This window comes from Lycorma delicatula, chromosome 1 (genome assembly GCF_047948215.1).
Source record: "Lycorma delicatula isolate Av1 chromosome 1, ASM4794821v1, whole genome shotgun sequence".
Lineage (NCBI taxonomy): Eukaryota > Metazoa > Arthropoda > Insecta > Hemiptera > Fulgoridae > Lycorma > Lycorma delicatula.
This window is the reverse complement of record NC_134455.1, coordinates 128,279,699-128,306,951: the sequence shown is the minus strand read 5'-3', so window position 1 is coordinate 128,306,951 and position 27,253 is coordinate 128,279,699. Positions and strand designations below refer to the sequence as shown.

The window sequence follows — 27,253 nt, the reverse complement described above, 5'->3', positions numbered from 1 at the left end:
GTTTGAGGGAGTCTTGGAAAAGAGTGTACGAGAGTGTGAGAAAGAGAAGAGCGAGTGAGAACGGGACAGAGTTAGAAAAAGAATGTATCGTGCGAGTGAGAGAGCGTAGTTTACGGGAGGGGTCGAAGGTAGGGCGCCGATGATGGTATTGAGGAAGAGGAGGGGAATCGGACGCTTGTCGATACTACTCCACGTGGAGTAGACATCAGACTGTCACATAGCTACCGGTGGGAGTGGCGCGGTCGATATTACATTCTGATTGGTCGAGAACTCGTGACGTTTCTTTTCGGTAGACCACGTGAGCTATTACACGATTACAGCCGAAAGTACATCTCTCTGTGTTCTCCGTGCTGTTAGTTGTGCTTGTGCTATAGCTGTGCTGTTGTATGTCGTAGTGGGGCGAATGGATTGTGCGCTTTGGATGTGTGAAAGCCTAGCGGCGGCGTCGTGTTTTGTTGTTGTGTTGTTATAGTTGCTATTTTTCTAAAATTTTGAATTAACGGAGGATGCGTCCTGAAAAATGTCTGCTCGTGATTAATGTTCATGTGGTGTGTGGTGTTTAGTGATTTTAGTGGAGGTGCTTGCTTGTTTTTGTGTTGTGAATTTCAGATATGACGACTACTCGATCGGAAGCCTAATAAACGATGTATTCTGCGCCTACAAGGCACCCATCAGCTGGGGTAAGTCGTTGTGCGTATGTGTGTTTATAACCTCATCGTCAGTAGTTAATCTAACCTCCTTTGTTTTGTTGATACTTTTTTGTGTCTATTATTTCACTCAAAATTCATAATTATCATTACATTATTGAAAATAAATAATGCAAATTTTGTTACATCGTTGAAATAACGGCGTAAATAAACTTTGGACGCAAATATTACGGTTTTTGTTTCTCGAAAAGTGGTAATATTTTACCATCTGTGGTACTTAAGTTATTTGTTTAGCGAGAAGATATTTAATGAATTAAGCCCATAAATCTATTCAATTTTACGAAACGTTTACAGAGTTCTTTCTTTAAATAATCATTTTAAAAAGGAATTGAATTTTACTGTATTTTTAGATTAACGTTATTTATTAAATAAGTATTAATTTTTTAATTTTAAAACTACTTATTTTTGTTGAAAAACTTTTCAATTTTGTTATTACGACTCCGGTCTTGCAAATACTTTATAAAGGTTGATAAAATTAATGAACTATATTATCTGTTAAAAATATGCCTGGCCCTTGTCAGACTAAGACCAGGTGATTTAGAAACCGGTATGACACTATAATAACATATCAGCGTGACATTTTATTATAGCTATTAACATAATAAGTTATTTTGCTTAGTTAAACTAAGTTACTGTAAAATTGAACATTTTCTTCTTTAACTTGTACTGTATTGTTTTTTCAAGATTAGATTATAAGTTACATTTTGTTTGTACTGATTACTATAACAGCTGAGAAAATATAATCAAATCGAGGTACGTAACTCACGTGCGTGCGCGTATTTTCGTTACGTAAATGTGTGATTATCATGCAATCACGTGTACGCGCGCGCACGTGATTGCGATAGTCCGAGTTGGTTGCGGCGGTATGAGTATTAGGTTTTACCAGCTTTTATTTACTGGCTATGTAAAAAAAAACATAACACGCCTCATTATTTATGAGGCGTTATGTTTTTTTTATTTTTATTGCTGTTTTATGTTTTATGTCTCTTATATGCCTCTTGTATTGTCTTTTATGTTGAACACTCTTTATTTTATTTTTTTTAATGGAATTTCAAAATTGATTCATTTTTATAAAACAATCCGTTTGGGTTGTCAACTTTAATAAGCAGTTTTCCCAATTCGTCGACGTACGTCCAAAACTAACCGCAATGTCAATTTTTCTTTATAAATAATGATATAGATTACTTATATCGTGCTCCGTATATTTTGTTAAATAATTAACAAATTATTTCTTATTTAAAAAAGAAATAAAAGGTACGTGTTGTAATTATTTAATATTTAATTGCTCAGATTTGTGTAGATAAAGTAAATTCATTTAATTGGTTGATTAGTACTAAAATTTATAATTAACAATATATTTTAGGATTTTGTACTAAAATCCTAATATTTGATTTTAACGTTAATAGCACAATCCAACTGTAACGATGATCGGTCGCGTCAAGTTTTTTATTGCGTGAATTGGCCAAAGGCCAGTTTAATCAATTAGTTTTAGAAAAATAAATTCAAGTTTACTTTTTTCCATGTCACGTTTTAATACGTGAACATGGAAATAACAGTTGAAACGGTTATCTACAGCTATTTAATTGGGAAACCGTCATTGTTTTTCTTTCGTGATATTTTGAGATTTCCAGGAAAATTGTTTGTTTTCTTTGAAGCTTTTCTTAATAAATAAAATAAAAAAAATATGAAGTAAGATATGTGTTAAGCATTACTTGCATGTGTGAAACAAGACTCGTACGCTAACATATATACTTACGTACTTACTCTTGAGTTGTGTCGAAATACTGTATATCTGTACGTGCCGAGTAATTGTATCTGTAAAGGCCATTCCATTTGTGTTTAGAAGTGAACACACTTCATTAGCACAAACCATGTGCTTCAATATACTGAAAATTATTAGTACGGAAATCCCATTATTAGTATATTATTATTTAATATGAAGTTGTTTATTTTTAAATCGGTTTACTTTATTTTTCTTATCTTTGCTGACGTCTGGTTGAATAGGGAGACATTACATAGAGAGATCTGTCGGTCACACGGTTGGAATGGTTTTACTAACCAAACCTAATACTGTAACGTTATTTATAACAGTTCTAAACATGCTGTGTTTTACATTATACTTTGTGTTCATGATATTAACACGTTTCATAAAAAAAACGTTGTATTATTTTGGTGTTTTGTGTCTGTCTCACGGGATCGTTTAAACCGATGTTAATTTTTCAATAAAACATTAAACAGTCTTTATATTGATTACAGTCATTTAATTTAAAATGAGAATTATAAACATTTTACCATGATTCAGCAAATTTCTTTTAAAAAAAAGCTTCTTGAGACACTCCCCTTTTTAAAATATTACGTCATGAATACCAGATTGGAGTTTGAATTTTTTTCTTAATTTTCGATGAAACTAGGCTTTATGTTTTATCTTAAATAATAATAATAATAATAATAGCCACATCTCTTACTGACAGCAAGTTTCTGGTGTTGACTTTTTTATACGTGTGAAAAAAAAATCTGAAAGTGGTTAACTCGAAACAAGTAAACATTGCTACTATAGAATTTTTTTTTTGTAGATGTAGTTAACAATAAAAAAAAATTGTTGTAGCTTTTGAAGCAAACGTTCAACTTTTTCCATATAGGCATATGATAATATTTCTTTCATCCTCCAATCAGAATTGTTGATAAACTTTATATTTGTACACGTATGTACTGACAATTTTAAGTGTATCTATTAATAACACATTTTGTTGAGTGGTAGATTTACGACGTTTATCAAGTGTTGGTGAAGGCGTTTCTAAAAACTTTCGTATTATTTTTCGCTACAAATCAGTGGTGGCTCCTAGCAAAAATTTGTAAGGGTGCTGCTCCAGAAACTTTTTTCTGGGCCTTTTCAAAGTCATGGTTAAAGTTTTCTGTAAAATAAAAGAACTGTAAAAAATGAATCAAATAGAATAGCTGGAAACAGGACAATCATTTTTTTCTGTTTTGCTTCCGAGAATCACCGTCAAGTATTACTTCAGAGGATAAATGAGGATGATATGTATGAGTGTAAGTTAGTTTTGTACAGTCTCAGGTCGACCATTTCTGAGATCTGTGATTAATTGAAACCCACCACCAACGAATACCAGTATCCCCGATCTAGTATTCAAATCCGTATTAAAGTAACTGCCTTTAATAGGGTTTGAACCTTGGAACTCTCAACTTAGAAATCAGCTGATTTAAAAATATGCGTTCACCACTAGACCAACCCGGTGGGTAGGATAATAATTCAATTCTACACTTTATCACAAATACATTTTTATGTATTTGTTGTACTTAAAAACCGTATTCGGTTTAATCGAATAAATAATAAAATGTCAATATGCAATATTTTTCATTATTATTAGATAATAACTTCATAATATGCCCGCTTAAAAACCCCGTAGTCCAATGGTGCTAAATTTAAATTTCTACGCATACACGGAACCAAATACATAATTAGTTTTCCTAATTACCTTCTCTTTCACCCTTCCAGCGTGTTTTTGAACAGATTTGGCGATCGAAGAGGCCTTTCTTTCCGCCGTCTTCTGATTACTCCTGAAAAAACAAGTTTCATATTCCTTTCACCGACTAAACTAGAAAAGGGAACGAACAAGGAACGTTCCATACAAACGCTGAGAAAAAACTACCTTCCACCAGCACTGCGGTAACGACAGTGCGTGCTCTCTTTCTCTTTCAATATCGCGTGCAGCTTCCTCTATGTGAGCATGCGCACAACATCCAAACACCATGCCGCTGGAACTGTGAATCGCACAGTTTTATACAAAGATTTTTGTATCTGTTTCATAAACTGGGGGATGGCTACTGAGATTAAGCTTAGTGATTATATATATATATATATATATTGTACAAGTATAAAAAGAAAAAGAAAAAAAGGACTCATTTTATTAAATGTTATCGATAATATTATAAGTGGAAATAGGGGGCGCTGCAGTTCCACAGTGCCTATACGCGAGCGCCACTGCTGCAAATACATTTTATGTTCAAATATCAATTACACATGTTTCTTCTGCATCCATTTTGTTTTAATAAATTGTTCTCCTTTATTACTAATACTTAACTTTTGCTTCTTCGGTTTTTTGGACAGTACATCTGTAATAAGTAAATACGTTAATCAGTAACATGCATATTTATCGTGGTCTATTTCTGTACATTATTTTATTCTTAGTGACATAATTTTTCATGATACGCTGTTCTATCTCCCCGTTTAGGTCGTTCCACCTTTGTAAAAATTTATTTTCAGTGGACGATTGTGGCTTTAAGTAAAAGAATATATCTTGTTATAAAAAAAAATACTTATTGAAATTGTCTTTTTCTCTCCATTTTGCTTTTCTCTTGAACTTTGATTATAGAAAGATCGATTTGATCTTTCTGTACTTGCTTGAGGGTGTATTAACATGTTTACATTTATCATTTAATGCGGTTTTTTGCCTGCAGTAGTACAAATTAGTAGTGTACTACGAGGAGTAGACTAGTGTTTGAATATTTTAGTTTAGTTGAATTTTGATTCAAATATTTTGTTACGTTTATAAATGCTGTTCTGTGTTAAAATGAAATACAGTAATATATTATTTGGTGAAATGAGGTCGTGTGTATACAGTATTCTGTCTTTCTCTGTTTCATTTCCACAATATTTATTTATGACATTAAAGTCGATTCAGTGTCGCTCGCTGTTCCTTGTTTATTTATTCTCGACTTTTTTTTTTGTTATTTAATACTTACTTGTAGTGTACGGGTATTATTGACCTCTTGTAATAGCATTTCCTTTGGATAAACAAAGATTTCTTAAGTTTTAGTAAATTATATGATAAAAATCATAGTGCAGTGTTTAATTTAAGAGTTGATGCATTCGTTATTAATTATATTTGATTTTAACCTAAAAAAAAACCGGTAACAATCAAGTTTAGTATCAGCTTGGTTTTTCTAGATTTCTAGTAAGTACTTAAAAAAAGTGAATAAAAACAACATATTTAATTTTAATTCAGTAACAACAACCCATCGGGTTGGTCTAGTGGTGAACGTGTCTTCGCAAATCAGCAGATTTCGAAGTCGAGAGTTCCAAAATTCAAGTCCTAGTAAAGGCAGTTACTTTTATTACTTTTATACGGATTTGAATACTAGATCGTGGTTACCGGTGTTCTTTGGTAGAGGGGTTTCAATTAACCACACATCTCAGAAATGGTCGACCTGAGACTGTACAAGACTACACTTCATTTATACTCAAACATAGCATCCTCTGAAGTAATACTGACACTTCAAAAAATTGCAAAAATTCCAGGAGGCTAAAGAGAAAAAAAAAGTAATAACAGTGATGGCTCGCGTATAGGAACTGCTATACTGCAGCATCCCCTACTATCACTTACATTTGTACAATATATAATCCTTAAGCTTAATGTCAGTAGCCATTCCCCAGTTTATGAAAAAGATATAAAATTCTTTGTATGGAACTGTGCGCTTCCCAGTTCCAGCGGCGTAGTGTTTGGCTGTTGTACGCATGCGCACACAGGAAGCTGCACGCGAGACTGCGAGGGAGAGAGAGCACTGTCGCTCCCGCAGTGCCGATCCTGGTGTGCTGGTGGAAGGTAGTCTTTTTTTACTCCGCGTGTGTATGGAACATTCTTTGTTCGTTCCCCTTTCTAGTTTAGTTGGTGGAAGGAATATGAAAGTTGTTTTTTCAGTAGTGATCAGAAGATGGCGGAAAGTAAAGGCTCTTTGATCGCCAAATCTGTGCAAAAACAAGCTGGAAGGGTGAAAGAGAAGGTAATTAGTAAAAATTAATTATGTATTTTTCTGTGTTCGTAGAGATTTAAATTAAGCACCGTTGGACTACGGAGTTTTTAAATTTTTTAAAATTGGACTAAATTTTTTAAATGTTACAGAAGGCATGCTTGTTTATTTATTTCCAGCCGTAGCGAAGTTCGTTAATATACATAACAAGAATGTGTTTGGCGAACGAAGGAAAGTAGTTACCATACTGCGTTTTGAAAATGAGAACATCGATTTTTTAACAATTGAATTATTGCCAGAAAAAATGAAACACTCGGTGATGCTCTTTCATTCAGACGGTTGACATACTTCTGCGGACTTAATGAACTCCAGATTTTCATTCACTTTGATGTCAATTTTCTTCTTCGCGGCAGATTTCATATTATTTTTAATTCTTTACTCCACTGTTGTTACCATTAAGTACATTGAGTATTTGATTACAAATCCATGATTATTTCCCAGACGTGATTCTTTTACAGTATTACTCCCGGAAACTGCTTTTCAAATACTCTTTTATTTTCCGATGTTAATTTCTACAAACAAATCCCTATCTGCCTTTTTTCTACTACCTCTTCCTCTGATGAAGACGTAATTTTCATATTATTATAAAATATCAGCTCACGATTCTACTTTATCAAAAGATCACCAGTACATTGATATGAAATTGAAATGATTATTTCATGTCAAGTATTAACCAAACGAAATTGATATAACATGACAGGACGTGTCGGTGTGGTCATCGAAAATGTAGTACAACTAGATGTAAAGAAAACTTGTAGTTATTATGTATAGTTGACACTTAATTTTTCCAAATGATACTAAATTATCTAGTGGTTAACTCGTTATCGCAAATCACCTGATTTCGAAGTCGAGAGTTCTAAGGTTCAAATCGTAGTAAAGGTAGTTATTTTTTTACGGATTTGAATACTAAATCGTGGATACCGGTGTTCTTTGGTGGTGGTTAAGTTTCAATTAACCAGACTTCTCAGGAGTGGTCGACCTGAGACTACAAGACTGCATTCATTCTCATTCATACATATCATCCTCTGAAGTAATACCTTACGGTGGTTCCGGAGGCTAAACAGAAAAAGAGAGAGGTCATACACTAAATTGGACTAGTTACTGGTATGAAGTCTTAGTATTTTAAAAATTCACCTAATTTTGACCAGTTGGTAAAACTACTTAGTTAAGTAACTAACACTAATTACTAACTTATTCACTTTATTGATTAAAGCAGCCAAAAATTTAGACTTAAGAATGATCATAAAAATGTATACTTACAATATTGTTGTGATTATTGTATAATCTTTTGTAGTCTTGTTTTATGGTAGTCTTATATTATGAACTCATTTAACCAGTAAACTTGTTCAATCAAGGGCTTCTTGATGGGAACTATTGTTTCGGCGTTATGTTATGAAACGTTACTTAAATTTACAATTAGGGATGTCAAATTAACTAGTATATTTGTAATATTTTATTGTTTGGATGTTAGTTCCCATGATTATTATATTTAAAATTTTATTTTTCTTGTTATTTGATTATTAATTTGCTACGTAAACTTAAGGCTGGTGTGTGGGAATTTTGTAGCGTATGAAAAATATCATGCTTAACATGAATTCAAACTAGGATGAACGTTTGAGGGTCGGAGTAATAGCATTAAATTAAATCATTAATCTAAAGTAACGTCTCAAACAAGTATTGTTGCGAAGAAAGTACGATGAGCTTTGTCTTAGTAAACAGGGGTGTTCTGTAATTTTACATGACTTGGGTTTACTGGAAAGACAATGATGAGGTTTATCTAATTTTGGTCGTGACGAATCTTGAGTGCGTCATAAATGTTAAATGTACTCCGTTTTTACTTCCTTGTACGAAGTAAAGGAAGTATTATGATCGCAAAAAATTTCGGTTTTCAGATTTCAACGGAAATATCCATTTTGACCATCCTTGAATCCATTTTGACTGGTTTCGGCGTGACGTTTGTACATAGGTATGTATGTATGTACGTACGTATGTATCTCGCATAACTCAAAAATAATTTGTCGTAGGATGTTGATATTTTCGATTTAAGATTGTTGTAATGTTGAATTGTGCACCTCCCTTTTTGATTGCAATCGACTGAACTAAAAGTGTCCAAAGTCCAAAATCTAAAACAGATTTGGATTTTAGACTTTTTTTAACTACATTAATAAGCGCTCATTGAGAGCTTTTCAACGATATATCGTAAGTAGTATTCATTTTCATTGGTCCCAGAGTTATAGCCAAATGAAATTTTAATTAATGAAAATTTGGATCTTAGAAGTACATCGGTTCGAATCAGACTTCATCACCTTTTTTTTTTTAATTTAAATATATCGATTTACTAATAATTATTAATCTCTGCTTGTAAAAAAAAATTATGATAAATAATAATACAATAATAATAAAAAGATATATATGAAAGTATGTCAGAAGTTATTTATGAAATAAAATTTTATATACTTTTCATTAAAAGAGAAGTGTATGTGTAATCTAATAGGCGTACAAGGAAGTCATATGTTGCCTACATCAGATTTTTCTTTAATTCTTTCTTTACACTTGTATAATATATAATCCTTAAGCTTAATGTCATTCCAGTTATGAAAAAGATATAAACATTTTATATGGAACTGTGCGCTTCAGAATTTCTGCGGCGTGGTATTTGGCTGTTGTGCGCATGCGCACATAGGAAACTGCACGCGAGGCTACGAGGGAGAGAGAGCACTGTCGCTCCCGCAGTGCCGACCCTGGGATGCTGGTGGAAGGTAGTTTTTTTTTTTACTCCCCGTGTGTATGAAACGTTCCGTGTTCGTTCTCTTTTCTAGTTTAGTCGGTGGAAGGAATATGAGAGTGGTTTTTTCAGTAGTGATAAGAAGATGGCGGAAAGCAAGGGCTCTTTGATCGTTAAATCGGTCCAAAAACATGCTTGAAGGGCGATAGAGAAGGAAATTAGAAAAAAACGAATTATGTATTTGTTTCTGAATATATAAAAACCCTTTAAGCAGACATTTTATTAAGTTATCTTATAATACTAAAATATATTATCTGTATTGACATTTTATTATTTATTCGGATAAACCGAATACGGTACCATAAACTTGAATGTGATAAAGTGTTAAATTAGATTATTATCCTGCTTTCAGATATGCTATTTGATTCATTTTTTCGGTTCTTTTATTTTCAGAAAACTTTAAACATGGCCTTGAAAAGGCCCTAAAAATGATTTTCTGGAGCAGCACCCTCACTAATTGTAGCTATGAGCTGCCACTGTTTGTAGATTTTTAATATTTTCGTAATTTATTAATAAATTGCAATCAAATTTGCTAATGAATTATAAAATATATTAACTGGAATAAATACGAGGGTAAGTCAATTATTATCCGCAATGTAGTTATAAATTTTATAACTAATTTTAATAGGAAACTTACATGTACATCATTTTTCAACACAGTCCCCTTGCATTTCTACGCACTTGGTCCATCGTTACACAAGCTTCCTGATGCCCTCATAAGAGAAGGTTTTCGGTTGAGCTGCGAGCCAGGAATGCACCGCTTCTTTCACCGTTTCGTCCGAGGTAAATCGACGGCCCCTTAATGCCTCTTTGAGTGGACCAAACAAGTGGTAGTCAGAAGGGGCAAGATCAGGACTATACAGAGGATGAGCCAGTACTTCAAAGTCGAGTTTCTGGAGTGTTTCAGCAGTGTGGGCTAAACTATGTGGACGGGCATTTTCGTGCACCAACACAACCAACCAACCTTTCGACAGCAGTTCTCGGCGTTTTCTTCGAATTGCAGGCTTCAGCTTGGCAGTGAGCATATCACTGTAACGTGCACTGTTTATTGTCGTGCCCCTTTCCTCATAATGTTCCAGTACTGGGCCTTGTGAGTCCCAAAAAACCGTAAGCTTCAGTTTTCCTGCGGACGGTTGGGTCGTGAACTTTTTTTTGCAGGGCGAATTTGGGTGTTTCCATTCCTTACTCTGCCGTTTACTCTCCGGCTCGTAATGATGGATCCGTGTTTCGTCATCAGTGATGATTCTGTCTATGAAGATGTCCCGTTCGTTACCATAGCGATCCAAATGTTTTTGGCAGATGCACAGGTGCGTTTGTTTATACAACTGTGCGAATTGTTTTGGGACCCATCTTACACAGACTTTATGAAACCCAAGTCTGCTGTGGATGATTTCGTAGGCAGAACCGTGACTAATTTGCAGACGATGTGCCACTTCATCGATAGTTACTCGTCTGTCTAAGAAAACCATGTCACATGCACGCTCAACGTTTTCTTCATTTGTGGCGGTAAACGGTCGTCCGGCTCCTTCGTCATGCGTAACCCATGTGCGAACATTTTTGAATTTTTCAATCCATTTGTAGATACTCCGTTGCGGCAACACACTGTTCCCGTACTGTACCGAAAGTCTTCGATGAATTTCGGTCCCTGATACACCTTCCGCCCACAAAGAACGGATCACTAAACGTTGCTCTACTTTGGTGCAAACAGAAAGCGGAGCAGCCATGGTTAACAGCAGGGCAGCGATAATGGAACTATCCTAGCAGCATCAAACCTGTTCAGATATAATAATAATTAAACCACGCATGCGTCATCTACGCAACACGACAGTACTACCAAAATAAACAAAAATTACGGATAATAATTGACTTATCCTTGATTTTCATTTTAGAAATAGTGTACTCTTTTAATAGTTCTGATAGAAATATCAAAGTAATATAAGTTAAATCATGTTAATTTATGTTATGTAATAAAACACGATTAAATATTATTGTCTTTTTTTTTAAATGAATAAAATTGCATTTCGAATAATTCATTGATAACGATCATGATATCATGGTTGTAGGCACGTGGACGAACCGCGTAATACGTTCATTATTATTATGATTCATGTGAATAAGGACTTGATCGAACTTTTGTTTATTGAAAATGCACACTCCTATAGATATTATTATTAAACCTATTATTTTATTCCCAGATATCATGATTTTTATACGTTGTAAATAGGGTCGGCTGAGTGTCGGTTGTTTACTGAGAGGGAGATTAGTCGGTGGGGTGAAGAACAGTACTGTATTACTTGTTTTAGGGTGGTGGAATTGGTGACTACGGTGGGGGAGGTTCGGCTCGACTCGATCCACCTTCGCCCTAATACTAACTCTAACAGTGTGTATTGCTTTCATCTATTTGGTAGTTGCGTTCGCTGGTATGAAATTTTTTTCCGTCTCTGTTATTAGATTATAATGTTTCGTTATTACGTGATAATTAGTCTCTTTGTCCGATTCTACGATTTAGCCTTGCTGTATTAATGTATAAAAAATGTTTATAAGAGAATAAACTTTTAAATTCTCATATTTTTTACTTCCTTGTAGGAAGTAAAGGAAGTATTGTGATCGCGAAGAATTTCAGTTTTTAGATTTCAACGGAAACATCCTTCTTTACCATCTCTGAGTCCATTTTGACTAGTTTCGGTGTGACGTCTGTACGTACGTATGTATCTCGCATAACTCAAAAACCAGTAGCCGTAGGATGTTGAAATTTTGGATTTAGGACTGTTGTAACATCTAGTTATGCACCTCTCCTTTTGATTGCAGTCGACTGGACCAAAAGTGTCCAAAAAAACCCCAAAAAATCCAAACAATTTGGATTTTGGACTTTTTGTTAACTGGAGTAATGAGCCCTCATTTTTTTCATTGCAGTAAAGCTCATTGAGAAATTTTTAACAATATTTCATAAGTGGTACTTATTTTCATTAATTCCAGAGTTATAGCCAAATGAAATTTTAATTAATGAAATATTTGGATCTTACAAGGGGAAGACAAGGGGAACTCATGTACTTATTTTTTTTTTCTTTTTTTTTTTTAATTTAGAGATATTTATTTATTAACAAAACAATTATTAATCTCCGATTGTAAAAAAAAAAAAAACATTTACAAAAAATAATTAAATAATAATAAAAAAAATTATGAAAAAATTCAGAGGTTAATAGTAAAATAAAATTTTATGTAATTTTCATTTTAATTCAAACATTTTTATAGAGGTTAATAATCGATATAAATAAAAATATAAATGTTCGTTTATTCAGAATTTTAAATTTCCTAAAGTTCTTCACCAACTGCTTTGAAATTTTGACACAGCGTTGCATTCGAATACGCGCGTTTTTTTTATATACTTAAGATGTCACACCTGTGACAGGTAAAAACATGCTTCTTTTGAAAAACAGTGCTATCTGTTGGACTTAAAAGCAACACACGCTATACTAAATATTTTACGATTGCATTTCATCTTTTCGATATGTGTGTCCGCTATAGACTAAATACTACTGATCCGAATTACGCGTAGGGAAAAGGAAAAATCTAAAAAGGTAAAAAGTGAAGAAAAAGTAACTGGAAAAAAGAAAAACGGGGAAAAATAAAAACGTGAAAAGGGAATGGAAAGAGGAAAGGAGAAAAAAAAGAAAAGGGAAAGAGAAATGTCGGAAGAAAGGGGAAATTCGGAGGAAAAGGGGTAAATGGGGAAAGGGAATGGGTAAACGGGTAAAGGGAAAATGGTAAAAATGAAAATGGTGAAGGAGAAAAAGGAAAGGAGAAAAGAAATAAAGGGTAAAAGGTAAAGGAGAAAAGAAATAAAAGGTAAAATGGAAAGGTTTAATTTTATGAAGTTTCGTAATGTTCATTTTGTTAATGTTTTATCAAACTTTCAATTGTGTTCATTTGTTAATGTTTTATCAAACTACCAATTGTGTTCATTTAATCTATATATATATATATATATATATATATATATATATATAGATATATAGATATATAGTTATATAGTCGCCTAATGGCTTCGACGGCACGTGGCACTTGCTAACCTTATGGTAGCCCTAAAAGGGCCGTTTTTATCGTCGATTGGCTTCGATAGCTCGTAATTACTAACCGTATGGTAGCTCCGAGATGGGCTGTTGTTGTCAAATGACTTCGACGGCTCGTAATTCATAACCTTCTGGTGTCCCTGGAAAGGGCCGTTTTTGCGTTAGCTCTGAGAAGATCTGTTGAGTCCGGAAGCTGGTCTCCGGCGAAGTCGGGGAGTTGCGGCTCGTCCATTAAAGTCCGACCGAGCTTTCCCTCAATGGCAGTTGGGTCCTCACTACAGCGTGGCAGTGGTAGCCCCCAGAGCCCCGCAGTGTCGGATCGGCATCGGTCGACCTTCGCTGACGCGAACGAGGCGGTACCCTCCGAACGATCCCACGCTGGACCGGCTCCCGCTGCTGAGTCCGCCGGCCAGGGCAATTGAAGCCCGGCAAGCTGGAGCTGGAGCGGGAAGATAGCGTCCGCGTCCAGCGGCCCGGCCAGGCCTGCTGCTCCGGCGGAGATGTTGGCATCCGCCGGGAAGTCCTACGTTGAGCAGGCCAGGGACCTTTTGTTTTCTTCCATCTTCTTCTGCTTGGTCTTCTCCAAGGTGGTGGTCGACGATGAATTCTAAATTCACTTTCGTGCACGCTCTTTTATTGGAGCCTGAGAGTGGTGGGCTGGTGCGCGTTATGGTGGGAGAACTACGCGGTGGGAATGATGCTTGTATCAGCGCGTACGTACACTGTGCGCTCGCATCGTTGCTATCGTGTTCGCTCGCCGATATATATTCTTTTTTTTCAAATCTAGCAATAACAAAGCATTGCCGGGTCTGCTATTTTTTAATAATAATAAATCAATATATTTAAATTAAAAAAAAAACGTTAAAAACACATTTTTATATGAAGTCGGATTTGGACCGATATGTCCATGGTTACGGATCCGACACGTTATCATTTAACCACATAACTAGTTCAGCGACGTGAAACAAAATTAATATATAAACTAATATAAAATTCTGATAGAAACACCACAAAAAATGTGATGCAATGTGGTGTCCACCACAATGCAACTGTGTAACTGTCCACTTTATTAAAAAAATGGAGGATTGTATCGCACTTTCAAATGAACCAAGTTTAAATGAAGTGCAGCAAAAATATGTATATGTAATTTAATAGGCGTACAAGGAAGTCATGTAATGTCCACATCAGATTTTTTTTATTTTACGTGGGCGGTACCATTTGTCCAAAAACGTCTGTCCACACTACACGAACGAATACTTTGAAGGTGACCATGGTAATACTCATGAATGGAATATTCATCGACACGCTTTATTCGTATTTGTTCGTCTTGTGTGAACCGGCTATGCTATTCTAATGTATATAATTATTATCAAAAAGTACCGACCGATTGCAGGGATTTTCCAGTTTGCTCTGTCAATCAAGGAGCAAGAATCGTGACTTCTGAACTACCGCTAGCGAAATTTCTCAGCGCCAATCGTTTCTTACGATACAAATGACTCTTATTTTGTGACTTTAATGTGTAAATATTGTCTCAAATTATAATTTTTTTTTCGTTATAATTCATTCGAAAAAAGTTAAGGATTTATTTTATATGTTAATTATTTATATATTTTGAATAAAAATATTTTTATTCTTATCAAGGAGTCACGTTTAACATAGTTTATCGAAGTCTGATTTTTTTATAATGAGTTTAGTTGTTAAAATAACAATATAAATACACAAAACATAAATTATTTAAAAATAAGAGATTTACTAAGTATCAATGTCTAATTGTTTAAAATGGGCCTTTGGATTTATTTACTTAAATAAAATATTACTCTGTTCTTAGAAATTTAGTTTTGCAGTCATTTTCCTTTTGGATTCGTACATAACTGCTTTCTGTCAAATTGTCACTCACCGGCTAATTTTAAAGAAAATAAAATTATTGGTTTGTAAATTTCTCGTTTAATACTTCTAACAATAGTGCAAGTGCGTGTACTTAATTATAGTTATTTATTTAACGGATGATAACTGGCAACAACTTCGGTTGAGGCTAACCTGTTTGTTGTATGCTTGGAATAATCTTTCGTTGCTTGTATCAAATGTACAGATAGTATATTGCTGTATAAGTAAACTTCTGGCAATTTTGGATAATTTAACTTTGTAATTATTTTCAGTTATATACACAATGTGAATTTTATAAAAACTCTCATGTATCGATAAAAGTTAAGTTGTTAGCTGTAATATGGTGGTTAATTTAATAATAATAAGTTATGAAATAGATATTACAGTTAATTTTAAAAGACGTTTTGCAATAAAGTTGTTTGAACTTTTGTACGGGAACGATTCGTTTTTGTGATTTTTCTTGTTTGTATGCATTTTTACAAGAAGGAAAAATCTGATGTGGAGACTACATTATTTCCTTGTACGACTATTAAATTACATATACACATCTTTTTTTTTAAAAAAAGTACGTAAAATTTTATTTCATTAATAACTTATTAAATTCTAATTTCTTGTAAATTTTTTTTTACAATCGCAGGTTAATAATTAAAATATTAATAAATCAAACATGAAATTTATTTATACTAGTAACATTATTACAATTGGTGTACATTAACTGTAAATAATTAACTTTTAACATAATTTTTCTTGTATGTTAATGATGAATTAAATAGGACGATGAAGCACATCGAACGAGTACTGCAATAGAAATTTACTCGAAATAGAACTTTAAACCACAGAAAGAATAAAGAGATTAAGAGAAGATGATAAATATAAAGAGGAAAAAACGTTAAGACCAAGGAAAGAATAAAAAGTTTAAGAGAGGATGATTATAAAGAGAGAGAAAATGTGAAAACTAGAAAACGTGTACACAAATTAAGATCAGAAGAATTGTATAAAAGCAAAGAACGATTAAATGATTGGCAACAAAAAACAGTAAACGAAATGTAGGATGAAATCCGACTTAGGAAAAATATTGTCCGACAATATCAGAGGAGGTAATGAAATAAAAGATAAGAATTTTTTCAATTTATTAAAGATCGGGCATGTATGCCTCAGTGTATATGTATGTTGTAGTGAGGATCTATTTTTCAGTCACTCCGTAGTTAACTTTATTTAATGTAGATAAAATTAAACAGAAATCCCAGAATCAATTACACAGAAATTAAACTAGAAAATCCAAAAAAATACAATTCTAAATTATAATTTTCAATTTATATTGAATAATCTGATAGTCACCAACTCTATTACATATATACATATGTAATAATGCCTATTAAATTACATATACACATTCTTAAAAGTACATAAAGTTTTATTTCACTAATAACTCCTTATTATTTTCATATCTTTTTTTATTGTTATTATTGAATTATTAATTGTAGAATTTTTTTTTTACAATCACGGGTTAATAATTAATTATTAATAAAAATCAACAGCCTATATTTAATTTTTAAAAAAATAAATTAAAAAAAGTTAAAATAAAGAAGGAAATGAAGTGTTATTTGAACCGATGTGCCTTCCCCTTATAGATCCAATTTCATTAATTAAAATTTTATTTGGTTATAACTATAACTCTGGAAGTAAAAAGCATAAGTACTCCTTATGATATATCGTTGAAAAGCTTTCAATGAGAGCTTATTACTGCAGTTAAGGAAAAGTCCAAAATTCAAATATTTTTGGATTGTTGACTTTTTTGGACACTTTTGGTTCAGTTGATTGGATTGAAAAGGGGAAGTTCACAGCTAGATGTTACAACAGTGCTAAATCCAAATTTTCAACATTGTTTTTGAGTTATGCGAAGTACAGACATCATGCCGAAACTAGTCAAAATGGTTTCAGGGGTGGTCAAAATGAATATTTCCGTTGAAATCTGAAAAACGAAATTTTTCGCGATCACAATACTTCGTACAAGGAAGTGAAAAAACTTGACAATTAATTAATTGACAATAAATTATGTTAAATTTGAAGCTACTATTAAAATACTTTTTTCGGCGTTTTCCTTGGGTTCTTTCTCTTGAATTTAGTCAAGCTATTGAAAATTTTATTTTGAATCCCTTTACACATAAACAGTATTTTCTATAATTAATTTACTCTGAGAATCAGAATGCATCTGCATGCATCAAAAAATTGTGTATTGTTGTGTTCATCAATGGGACTAGTATGGTGATCATTACTCTCAGAAAAGGAAGCTCAGATTAGTGCCATTTTTACCTCGAGATTTGCCACTTTGCTTCAGGTATTTTATGTGCTTCACTAGAAAAATTGTGAGAGATGGAGTAAAACCCTTACCTATTTATACACACACCTCAATATTTTCCTCTCGCCACGGTGAATCATAAATGTTTTTGGTGAAAGAAATTTATATCTCTTAAAGCATTGATTCTCAACCACCGCCTACATTGAGAATTAAAAATTTTCTAGCGCCCCTCAAACTTTTTAAACTTACCATCTGTTAAAAATGATAATTAAAAAACAGCAGTTGCAATTATTGTTTTTTAAAGGTGGCATATTCTGTTTCTGAGTAGTTGAAACTTACATTTTACATGAGAGCAACTAAAACGCATATTTAAAAATATTTGGAAAGTTATTGTATATGTAATTATTTAACAAAAACAGTTAATAGTAACAGCCAATAATAACAAATAGTCAACAATATCAATACATTAGATCGGGAGATATGCAGAATTAAAGACAAAAGTGGGCTTTTCTCTTTAAAGTGGAATATTTCGGTTCAGAAAAATCGTAGAAAGACGTACAAAATAATTAATTAAAGCTAAAGTCTTAAGCTTTTAAACGATTTTAATGCAGTTTACTGAAAAACATTTTCAGTAAACTGCAAACACCATGCACTCGTGTTTGATCGAGCGCATGGGTTTCACTGCGCTTCAACAAACACGAAGAAAAACATAGAAATTTTAAAAAAATTTCTTTTTACTGTTTTTTTTTTTTTTTTAATTTGATGATTTTTGAAATCTAAGTATAGTGTCCGAAAGTAGAGTATTCTCTACGTCTCTCTCTAAGCTTCTCAGTTGCAAAGTTAAAGTAGTTACAATACAATCGTTTTTTTTAACATAAAATATTACTAGTGTAGTAAGGTATTTAATTATTTTAGTTTGAAATATCAGGAAAACATAATTTTTGCCTTTTGGGTAGGTTTCATAAGAAACCTACCTATTTTAATAGATATTCGACTTCCGGAAAATTTCGACATATCTTCGCGTTTCATATCCCCAGACCCCCAAAACCACCGTCAGTTCAAAAGTTTATACATACTCGTACATTTATTATATATATCTATATATGTCACTTTCTTTTCGACACGATAACTGCTGTAATTTTACGCCAATCCTTTTCGAATTTATACATAAAATATAACGATCCAAAATCTCGGTCGAGTTTGTTATTGGGCAAAATCGGACCGTGGAAATGGAAGGGCGTTTTCGAAAAAAAAAAATCGCTATAAATTTCCTATTAAGTAAAATATCGAATTCGTTTAAACTTCCAACTATTCTTTAAATAACGGCCTAAAAACTATCTACGTAAAGTTTTTTGATATTACCAACCATTGGCTCAGGGCGTGGAAAAGTGGGGTTTCGAAGACAAAAAAAATCATACCTCTTTTAATAGGCACAGTATCGAATCGGTTTAAAGTGGTCGTTAGTCCTGTAAACATTACCTAAAACATTTGTCTGAAACAATTTTTGATATGACCAACCCTTACGGCAAGGGATGACTAAAATATTGCCGGAATTGTAAGAAGAGGGGGCTTGTCGATGTTAAACATGTGAAACTTTTTTCACATGCAACCTTTGTCGTATTGAGTAAATTTGAAGTTTCTCTTAACTTTAAGGTGGAAATCTTTTTTATCCCCTACTTAGCAGCGGCGAAATCTACTTCCGCCTTCCAGCATGCCGAATGGAATTTTATTTTTAATCCGCCTTGCCTTCACTTTCCTAGACCGCTTGAACGCCCCCAATTTTGTGTGGCATTTTTCCGCCACCTTGAAGGCCTCTAGCACCCACAAGAGGACCTTATCGCCCACTTTCAGATCGAATGTCTTAAAGCAAATCCACGGTAGAGGTTTCATTTATATATATTTTAAATCTTTGTAAGATACTTAAATGTTACATTTTACTCTCCTATATTTTGAAATCACGAAAAAAATGTTCATGTGAGTTTTGTTCGGCCTAGTGTTAACATCGTATCAGTAATGTACTATCATTATCTGTTATTTTTACCTATCGTAAAAACAATTATACTCTATATTATTGTTTTGGAATGCCAAATGAAACTTTAAAGGTTCATTTTTCTTAGGACTTCTGTTGTTATATTAAAACTAGTAACAATACCCTCCCACATGATGAGGATGGGATTCAATCGTTTTACAAATGGTCGGTAATCCGTGATATGTTTGTTTGCAATTTTCTGTATGTTTTGTTGTAATCGTGAGTATTTGTATATCCAAGACATGAACACTGTTGTATTTGCCTTTTAATACGTCACGCACGGATGTTCTCTGGGAATGAGAGTAAAACAGTTTTGTTGTTCTTAACACACGCTCTGCTACGGTCTACATTGATGCTTGTATCGAGAATTTATGTTTGTTCTCTTCTTTTTACTTGATGAATTGCAGTGCATAGTAAACTCGTGTAAACCATAAAAGTCGTATGTAAAATCTTTTTTCGGATCTTTTTAAAGAAAATAATATAATTAAATACTAATTTTTATAAAATCAGTTAATTTAACTATGGAGGCTCTAACCAAATAACATTAGGATCTGTTATGTACTGATTTACCTAAATTCAGTTCAGAAAAAATTGTAAATGAATTTTAAATTTCAAATTAACATTCAAAATAAATTAGTCAAATTTATGAGATTCAACGGTTGTTACCTGTTTACAGGTAAGCAAAATACTGACAATGAAAAGAAGTTACGATTTATTTATATAGAGTATTTCACGAGATTCTTCCGGAACTTTTATAACTACTCGTTAAAATAATGGAAAAAGCTCAAATAAACAAATATTCTAAAATGCTTGGTTTGCAAGTTACGGCTAGTGATGAATTTGCTCGGATTTCAGTTACCCCTGTGAAATGAGGTCGTACTGAAATTTTTAGGACGTTAATTAAGGGATAGAATTAGTGATTTCTTATGGTTTTTGACGTGAAAAATTGAATAAAATAGAACCGTGTCTTTTTGTAGGTTTTGAGAAATCTGCGGAGAAAACCAATAAATTGGGGGTAAAACCTGTTTTTTATTTTTGACGTAAAATAACTTTGTTAAATGGGTAATGAACTCATGAAACTTTTAAAAAATATCTGTATAGAGTTAATTCTGAACAAAATGGTGTAAGATAAGTTGAAGTTGAATAAAATAAAGAAAGATTAGAAAAATTCGAATTTTATTTAGAAACGGTACACTAGACCAAATTGTATTATACATAACAGTTTATAATAAATGCTCAAAAATGAGCCCGCCATTTTCAACATATTTGTTGGCACGCTTTTGTACTACTTTTGTTGCTGTTTTTTTTTAGTTCTTCAGGGCTGTCCTAATTTGCTCAGCCGCATCCATAACGCGGAAGATTAATTCCTCACGAGAATGTATTTTTGTGTTGTATACAATATTTTTCATCCATCCTCATACGCAAAAATATAAAGCTGTTAGATCAGGTGATCTTGGTGGCCAGGAATGTAGACCTCTACGACCGATTCAATTTTTCACTGAAATGGTTTATGCGAGTGCAAACTGCATAAGAAAAGCGGGGAGGTTCGCCATCGTGCGGAAAATATATTTTACGTCTCAGTGCTAAAGGAACATCTTCAAGCAGCTGGTGCAATTCTTGAAGAATGTGCAAGTAGATCTCATCATTTAAGCGGCCATGTAATATGAACGCTCCAAACAGCTGACTGCGAAGAAGGCCGCACTATACATTAGCTAAATCGGTGTTGTAAATTGCCTTCCACCTATTCATGAGGATTTACTTCTGCTTATGTATGCTCATTGCGTAAGTTGACGCTATCTTGAGTGAAATTTGAATCATCAGTAAAAACAAAAAATAAAAAAAATATACTTGTAGAGTTGTCGATTTATATTCCACCAGTTGCAGAACTGCAAGCAAAGCGGACCGTCTTGTGGACGGATCTGGGTATAGATGTTGGAATTGGCTGTTTCGATAAGGATAAAACTTGTTTTATTCTTATCAGGTTTTCCTGATGATGGTCGAATGACCGAAAGTACTTGAAAAAAAAAAAAACGGACGAATTGTTAGCAAGGTTGAATTTCAGTTTATTTTATTTATACATAAAAAAATTCGTTTTAAGTGTCTTCCAAGCCATCGAATGCGAAACTCCGATCCGCTTAGAAAGAAGTTGGGTATTGACGCCTGGACTGCGCTGAACTGCATCGATAATAATTTCATCAATAACAGCGTCTTGTTGGAAAGATCGTTCATAGCTGGTAGGAATACAGGTTGTGAACCTGTTTCCCGAAGATTTCGAAAAGTCGCGCTAATTGTTTTCCCATCTGGAATCCTGTGATTTGAAAAATGTATTTCATATTCTACTGGGGAACGGATGCAAGAATGGCGGGAGTTTCAATATTTCTTCCTACAGATCGCAGAGCCTGGACTATGTCCCTTGCTGCTGTATGTTTCTACTATCGGGCGGGTATCATCTGTTATTTAGTGGCGGTTATAAATTTTAAGTTTTATTTACGGACGGATTTGGTAATTTGCGTTCCTATCCGTATGGACCAGCGAGAAATTTATTTACTGGGTCTGACCGTCGGAGACTAAGCTTTTGAGCTCAGTACTCCCGGCGTGATTCCCTATCATTCCATTCGCTGAAGTCCTTTCGGTACCAGCACCTTATGGGCTAGCAGGAATACACCTATCGGGGCCCTACTTATTTGGAGGGAGCAGTGCGCCTCCTTCTTCGGAAGAAGTCGCATATATTGACTGAATTAAATTGCGGCCTCTTGGTGGGACGGTGTGGAGTGTTGTCTAGGTTTTTATAGTTTTAAGAAAATTTAATTGTGAAAACGGTCACTTTCGCGGCCGGAATTTTCGCGCGGTTTTCATTTATAGGTTACGCAATATAGAGGCTCCTAAGCCTGGTCTGTCATTTTTTTGGTTCTCGTACCGCCTCTTCACGGTGGTTCGTTTAATACGCCATGAGGCCGTTTTCTTTTACCCTGTGGAGTAGGTTCCTCTCGGCAGATGTCCCGGAGATGGCCATGTTCGGACATGGCCGCTCTCCAGAACAGTCTGCGTGCCTGCGCCACCCCCACCTCGGATACGGTAAGAGTACACCCGCATCGCAGCGAAGAGTGACGTTTCTGATGAACCACGGTGCTCCAAATATCGTCTGCAACGCTTTGTTTTGGACCGCTTCTAATTTCTTTTGAAGCGTAGAGTTCAACAAAGCTCCTCATACCGGGTAAGCATATGTTAGAATCGGCAGGACGTATAGACGAAAAATGAGCAATTTGGTCCTAAAGAAGATACGGTTGTGGGATTTATTTATTAGATTTTTCGCGTCAAAAATGATAATAAATCACTAATTCAGCCCCTTAATTAAGTTTCTGAAAATTACAGTACGAACTCATTTTACTGTGGTAGCTGAAATCTTTGCGAATTCTTTCACTAGCCGTAACTTGCAAACGATGCATTTTAGGATAAATGTTTATATGTACTTTTTCCATTATTTTCACGATAATTATCAAAGTCTTGGGAGAACGTCGTGATACACTTTGTATAATGCATTCATTTAGCATCTTAAATCATGTTCTAGTAAAAATACTCAAATTAAAAATTTACGGTGTAAACTGTTCTACATTACCATAAAAATAACGATCTTATCTTAATCATTACGATAAGATTAAGATTCTTCACTTAAAAAAACACCAATATATATATACACGTGCAATTTCTCAAGACAGAAATCATTGTTCTATGTTTCGTCGGGATTATATATATAGTACATTCAGTATCATCCGAGATGAGGTTTATTTTCAAGTAAATGTAACATGGTGAACTAAGTAAAGAATATTTCTTTATTATCTACCTACAACACCTAGGAGAAGACAAGACCATTGGGGATAGATCCAACACTGCCTACTGCGATTACTTTTACCGTATATAGCCTACCGGTAGCAATTGTAGTCTTCTTTTTCCCCTACAGTTTTAATCGATGTAGGGTGTGATTATAGGCCCATCTAGATGAGCCCTCGGTCTGTTACTAGATACTTTTAACCGCAAATTTATTGCCAAAACGTAGAAACGACAGAAATATTGATCCAGTGATAGCGTCACTGAGATTTCCAATCGTTACCTGACACAATAGGAAAAAAACTCAAAATCCATAAACTGTATAGTCGCATAGCTGTAAAGATTATAGGAGACTTGATGAAAACAAGTTAAATTTAAAAAGGCATACTTGTCCTCAACAATCGAACTAAACAAATTCCACACTATGCTTATTAATAAAATGACGATAAAGTGGTTTCGAGTTGCCTTTAAACCGAGCCAAAAAGATTGTTTGGCATTCGCCACATCTCACCTACTGAAGTACAAGTGATATTCAGCCCTATAAGCGAAAACTTAATTCTCTTCACCATAGATAGTGATTTATAGCGATCATCATTACTCTTAGAGAATTACTCGAGAACATACTCGAGAGTTCTTAGATTCAAATCCTAGTACAGGCAGTCACTTTTATACGGACTTGATCCACTAGATTGTGGATACTGGTGTTCTTTGGTGGTTGGGTTTCAATTAATCACACATCTCAGAAACGGTCGACTTGAAACTGTACAAGACTACACTTCACTTACATTCATACATATCATCTTCATTCATCCTTTGAAATAATACCTTACACTGCTTCCGGAGACTGAACCACCGAAAAAAAAGAGAAAGAGAGATTGAGAGAGAGATATTGTAAAATAAATTAATATACCTCTTTCTGTTGGTGAAAATAGATTGCGTTAGTGCGTACAGTAGGTATCGATTGTCGACAGTAGATAGACAGTGTAAAGTCTAAAATAGGGGAATTGTATTTAATTGACTAAATCAGAGTTTTGAGTCATCTAGGTATACTATCTGTTTTCGTTTATCGGTATGATGATGCATTGCAATTTTTTATTTTCCGAAATTTACGCGGATTATGAAAGTAAAACTTTCGCGAACTTTTATTTTAACGATGTGACGTGTTCCTGCAGTTTTTACTTACTTGTGCGACAACGAAGTATTGTAATCGCGAAAATTTTCGGTTTTCAAATTTCAACGGAAATATCCATTTTGCCCTTAATCCATTTTGACTAGTTTCGGCGTGACGTTTGTATCTCTCAAAACTCAAAAACGACGCCGTAGAATTTTGGATTTAGGACTGTTGAAACATCTAGTTGTGCACCTCTCCTTTTGATTGCAATCAACTTGACCAAAAGTTTGGACACTTTTGGTCAAGTAACCAAAAATCCAAATTAATTTGGATTTTTGACTTTTACTTAACTGTACTAATATGCCCTCATTGAGTGCTTTTCAACGATATATCGTAAGTAGTACTTATTTTCATTGGTTCCAGAGTTACAGCCAAATAAAAGTTTCAGAAATGAAATATTTGGATCTTACAAGGAAAGGCACACTAGTTTGAATCAGACTTCATTTCCTTTTTTTTTTAACTTTTTTTTTAATTTAAATATATTGATTTATTAATAATTATTAACCGGTGATTGTAAATACGTTTTACGATAAATAATTCAATAATAACAATAAAAAGTAAAGTTTTTTTTTGTCTTCAGTCATTCGACTAGTTTGATGCAGCTCTCCAATATTCCCTATCTAATGATAGTCGTTTCATTTCGGTACAACTCCTACATCCCTAACAATTTGTTTTACTTATTCCAAACGTTGCCTGCCTGCACAATTTTTTCCTTCTACCTGTCCCTCCAATATTAAAGCGACTATTCCAGGATGTCTTAATATGTGGCCTATAAGTATGTCTCTTCTTTTAATTACATTTTTCTAAAAGCTTCTTTCTTCATCGATTTGCTGCAACAACTTTTCATTTGTCACTTTATTCACCCATCTGATTTTTAACATTTTCCAATAGTACCACATTTCAAAAGTTTCGAATTTTTTTTCTCAGGTACTTCGATAGTCCAAAACAAAAAAGTATGAAAAAATATCAGAAGATAATGAAATAAAATTTTATGTACTTTTCTTAAAAAAAAAAAAAGGAGTATGTAATTTAAAAGGCGTACACGGAAGTCATGTGGTGTCCACATCAGATTTTTTTTAACGATGTGATGTGTTCCGCAATTTTTTCCAATATCATGAGTTTTTTTTTCTAATTCTTGTTCCTATTGTTTCTATTTCTATGTTACGGAGGATAACATTGAGATTTTATTGTTTTAGTTTAATTAATTATTTTCTGTTTACTCCATATGACGATTTATTACCGAATTCGGTTAACTTCTACAGGAATGTATTGTTTGTTTTTGATTGATGGTATATTTATCCTGTACGTTATTTGTTTTGTCTGTACTAAGCAATTCAAACTTAATTGTACATTAAACCTTTATTGTCATCTCGTTTTTATTATAATTGTAATCATTTATATTATTGTGGTTTATTACTTGTTACGTGGCATAATTAGAAAGTTAGTGAGTTCTCTTTCATTTTTCTGATCCTCTTCTCGTTTTCCCACTTACATTTACTATCTCTCTCTGTCCCCTTTAGCATCTATTCATTTTGTGTGTGTTCCCGTGCTGGGATTTGTTACACATGTGTCGTTTACTTTTATTGTGTGTATTAACATTTCTTTCCTTTGTTATGAAAGCATACAATACTAAAAGAACTATGAAATTTCACTTTTGTAACCGTTTATAAGTTCTATTTTATTTCTATCTTATTGTTAATTCTACATTAATAACATATTGAAATAATCGTTTGCAGTTTCAGTTTATCACTACAACTGATCTTTTAATTCCTGTTAAAATGAATGTATCATTACATTAAATAACTTCTAGGCTTTCTTTCTGATTTTTCCTGGTGAATATATCTAGAATGTTTATATATAAACTAGCAGATCCGGTAATGCTTCGCTGTTATTAGATTTGAGTGTGTGTGTGTATATATATATATATATATATATATATATGTGTGTGTGTGTGTGTGTGTGTGTGTGTGTGTGTGTGTGTGTGTAGATTAAATGAACACAATTGAGAGTTTGATAAAACATTAAAAAACTGAACATTACGGAACTTCATAAAATTTAAACTTTCACTTTTTCCCTTTCTCCCCTTTTCCCTTTCCCGTACATCCCTCCTCCCTTTTACCCTATCCTCCTTTTCTTTTTCATTTCCCCCTTTTCCCGTTTTCCATTTTCTTTTTTTCCTTTTCCCCTTTTTCCCCCGCGGGTAAATCGGTCCAATAGTTTTTTAGTCTGTAGCAGATACACATACGAACATTGCCTTTTATGTATATAGAAGAAAGTCTGTTTGTGTATATGTTTGGTTTTTAAATATCTCGACACCGGCGCTACCTAGCGGGTATAGTTTTTTCAAAAATGTTTCTTTTCACGTAATTAATATATATTCTGAATATGAGCCATAAATGCAATTTTTCCCAATATTTCAATCCCAACCCCATCAAGCGAGTCCACGTTTTACAGAGGTATTTCTTTCCATGTAACTAACACATATGGTGAATATGAGCCAAATCGGACCATAAATACAATTTTTTCGAAATATCTCGACCCTAGTGCCAGCTAGTGGGTCCAATGTAATTCAGAAACCTTCGCGGGCGTACGCAGAACAACTTGCCAAAGTTTCTTCGCAATCGGATGTATTGTACAGGAACGCGTACGGGATAAAG

General features: G+C 33.8%; 1 protein-coding gene across 6 annotated transcripts in view; it reads left to right on the top strand.

The window, feature by feature from the left end:
* Window positions 1-362: 362 nt before the first annotated feature.
* Window positions 363-27,253, top strand: part of gro (TLE family member transcriptional corepressor groucho) — a 246,007-nt gene continuing 219,116 nt past the window's right edge. For all 6 annotated transcript variants that reach the window (XM_075360889.1, XM_075360879.1, XM_075360871.1 and 3 more), the window contains exon 1: window positions 363-680. In XM_075360889.1, the coding sequence (XP_075217004.1) occupies window positions 645-680 (36 nt within the window). In that variant the 5' untranslated portion in view covers window positions 363-644. The remainder of the gene's footprint in view (window positions 681-27,253) is intronic.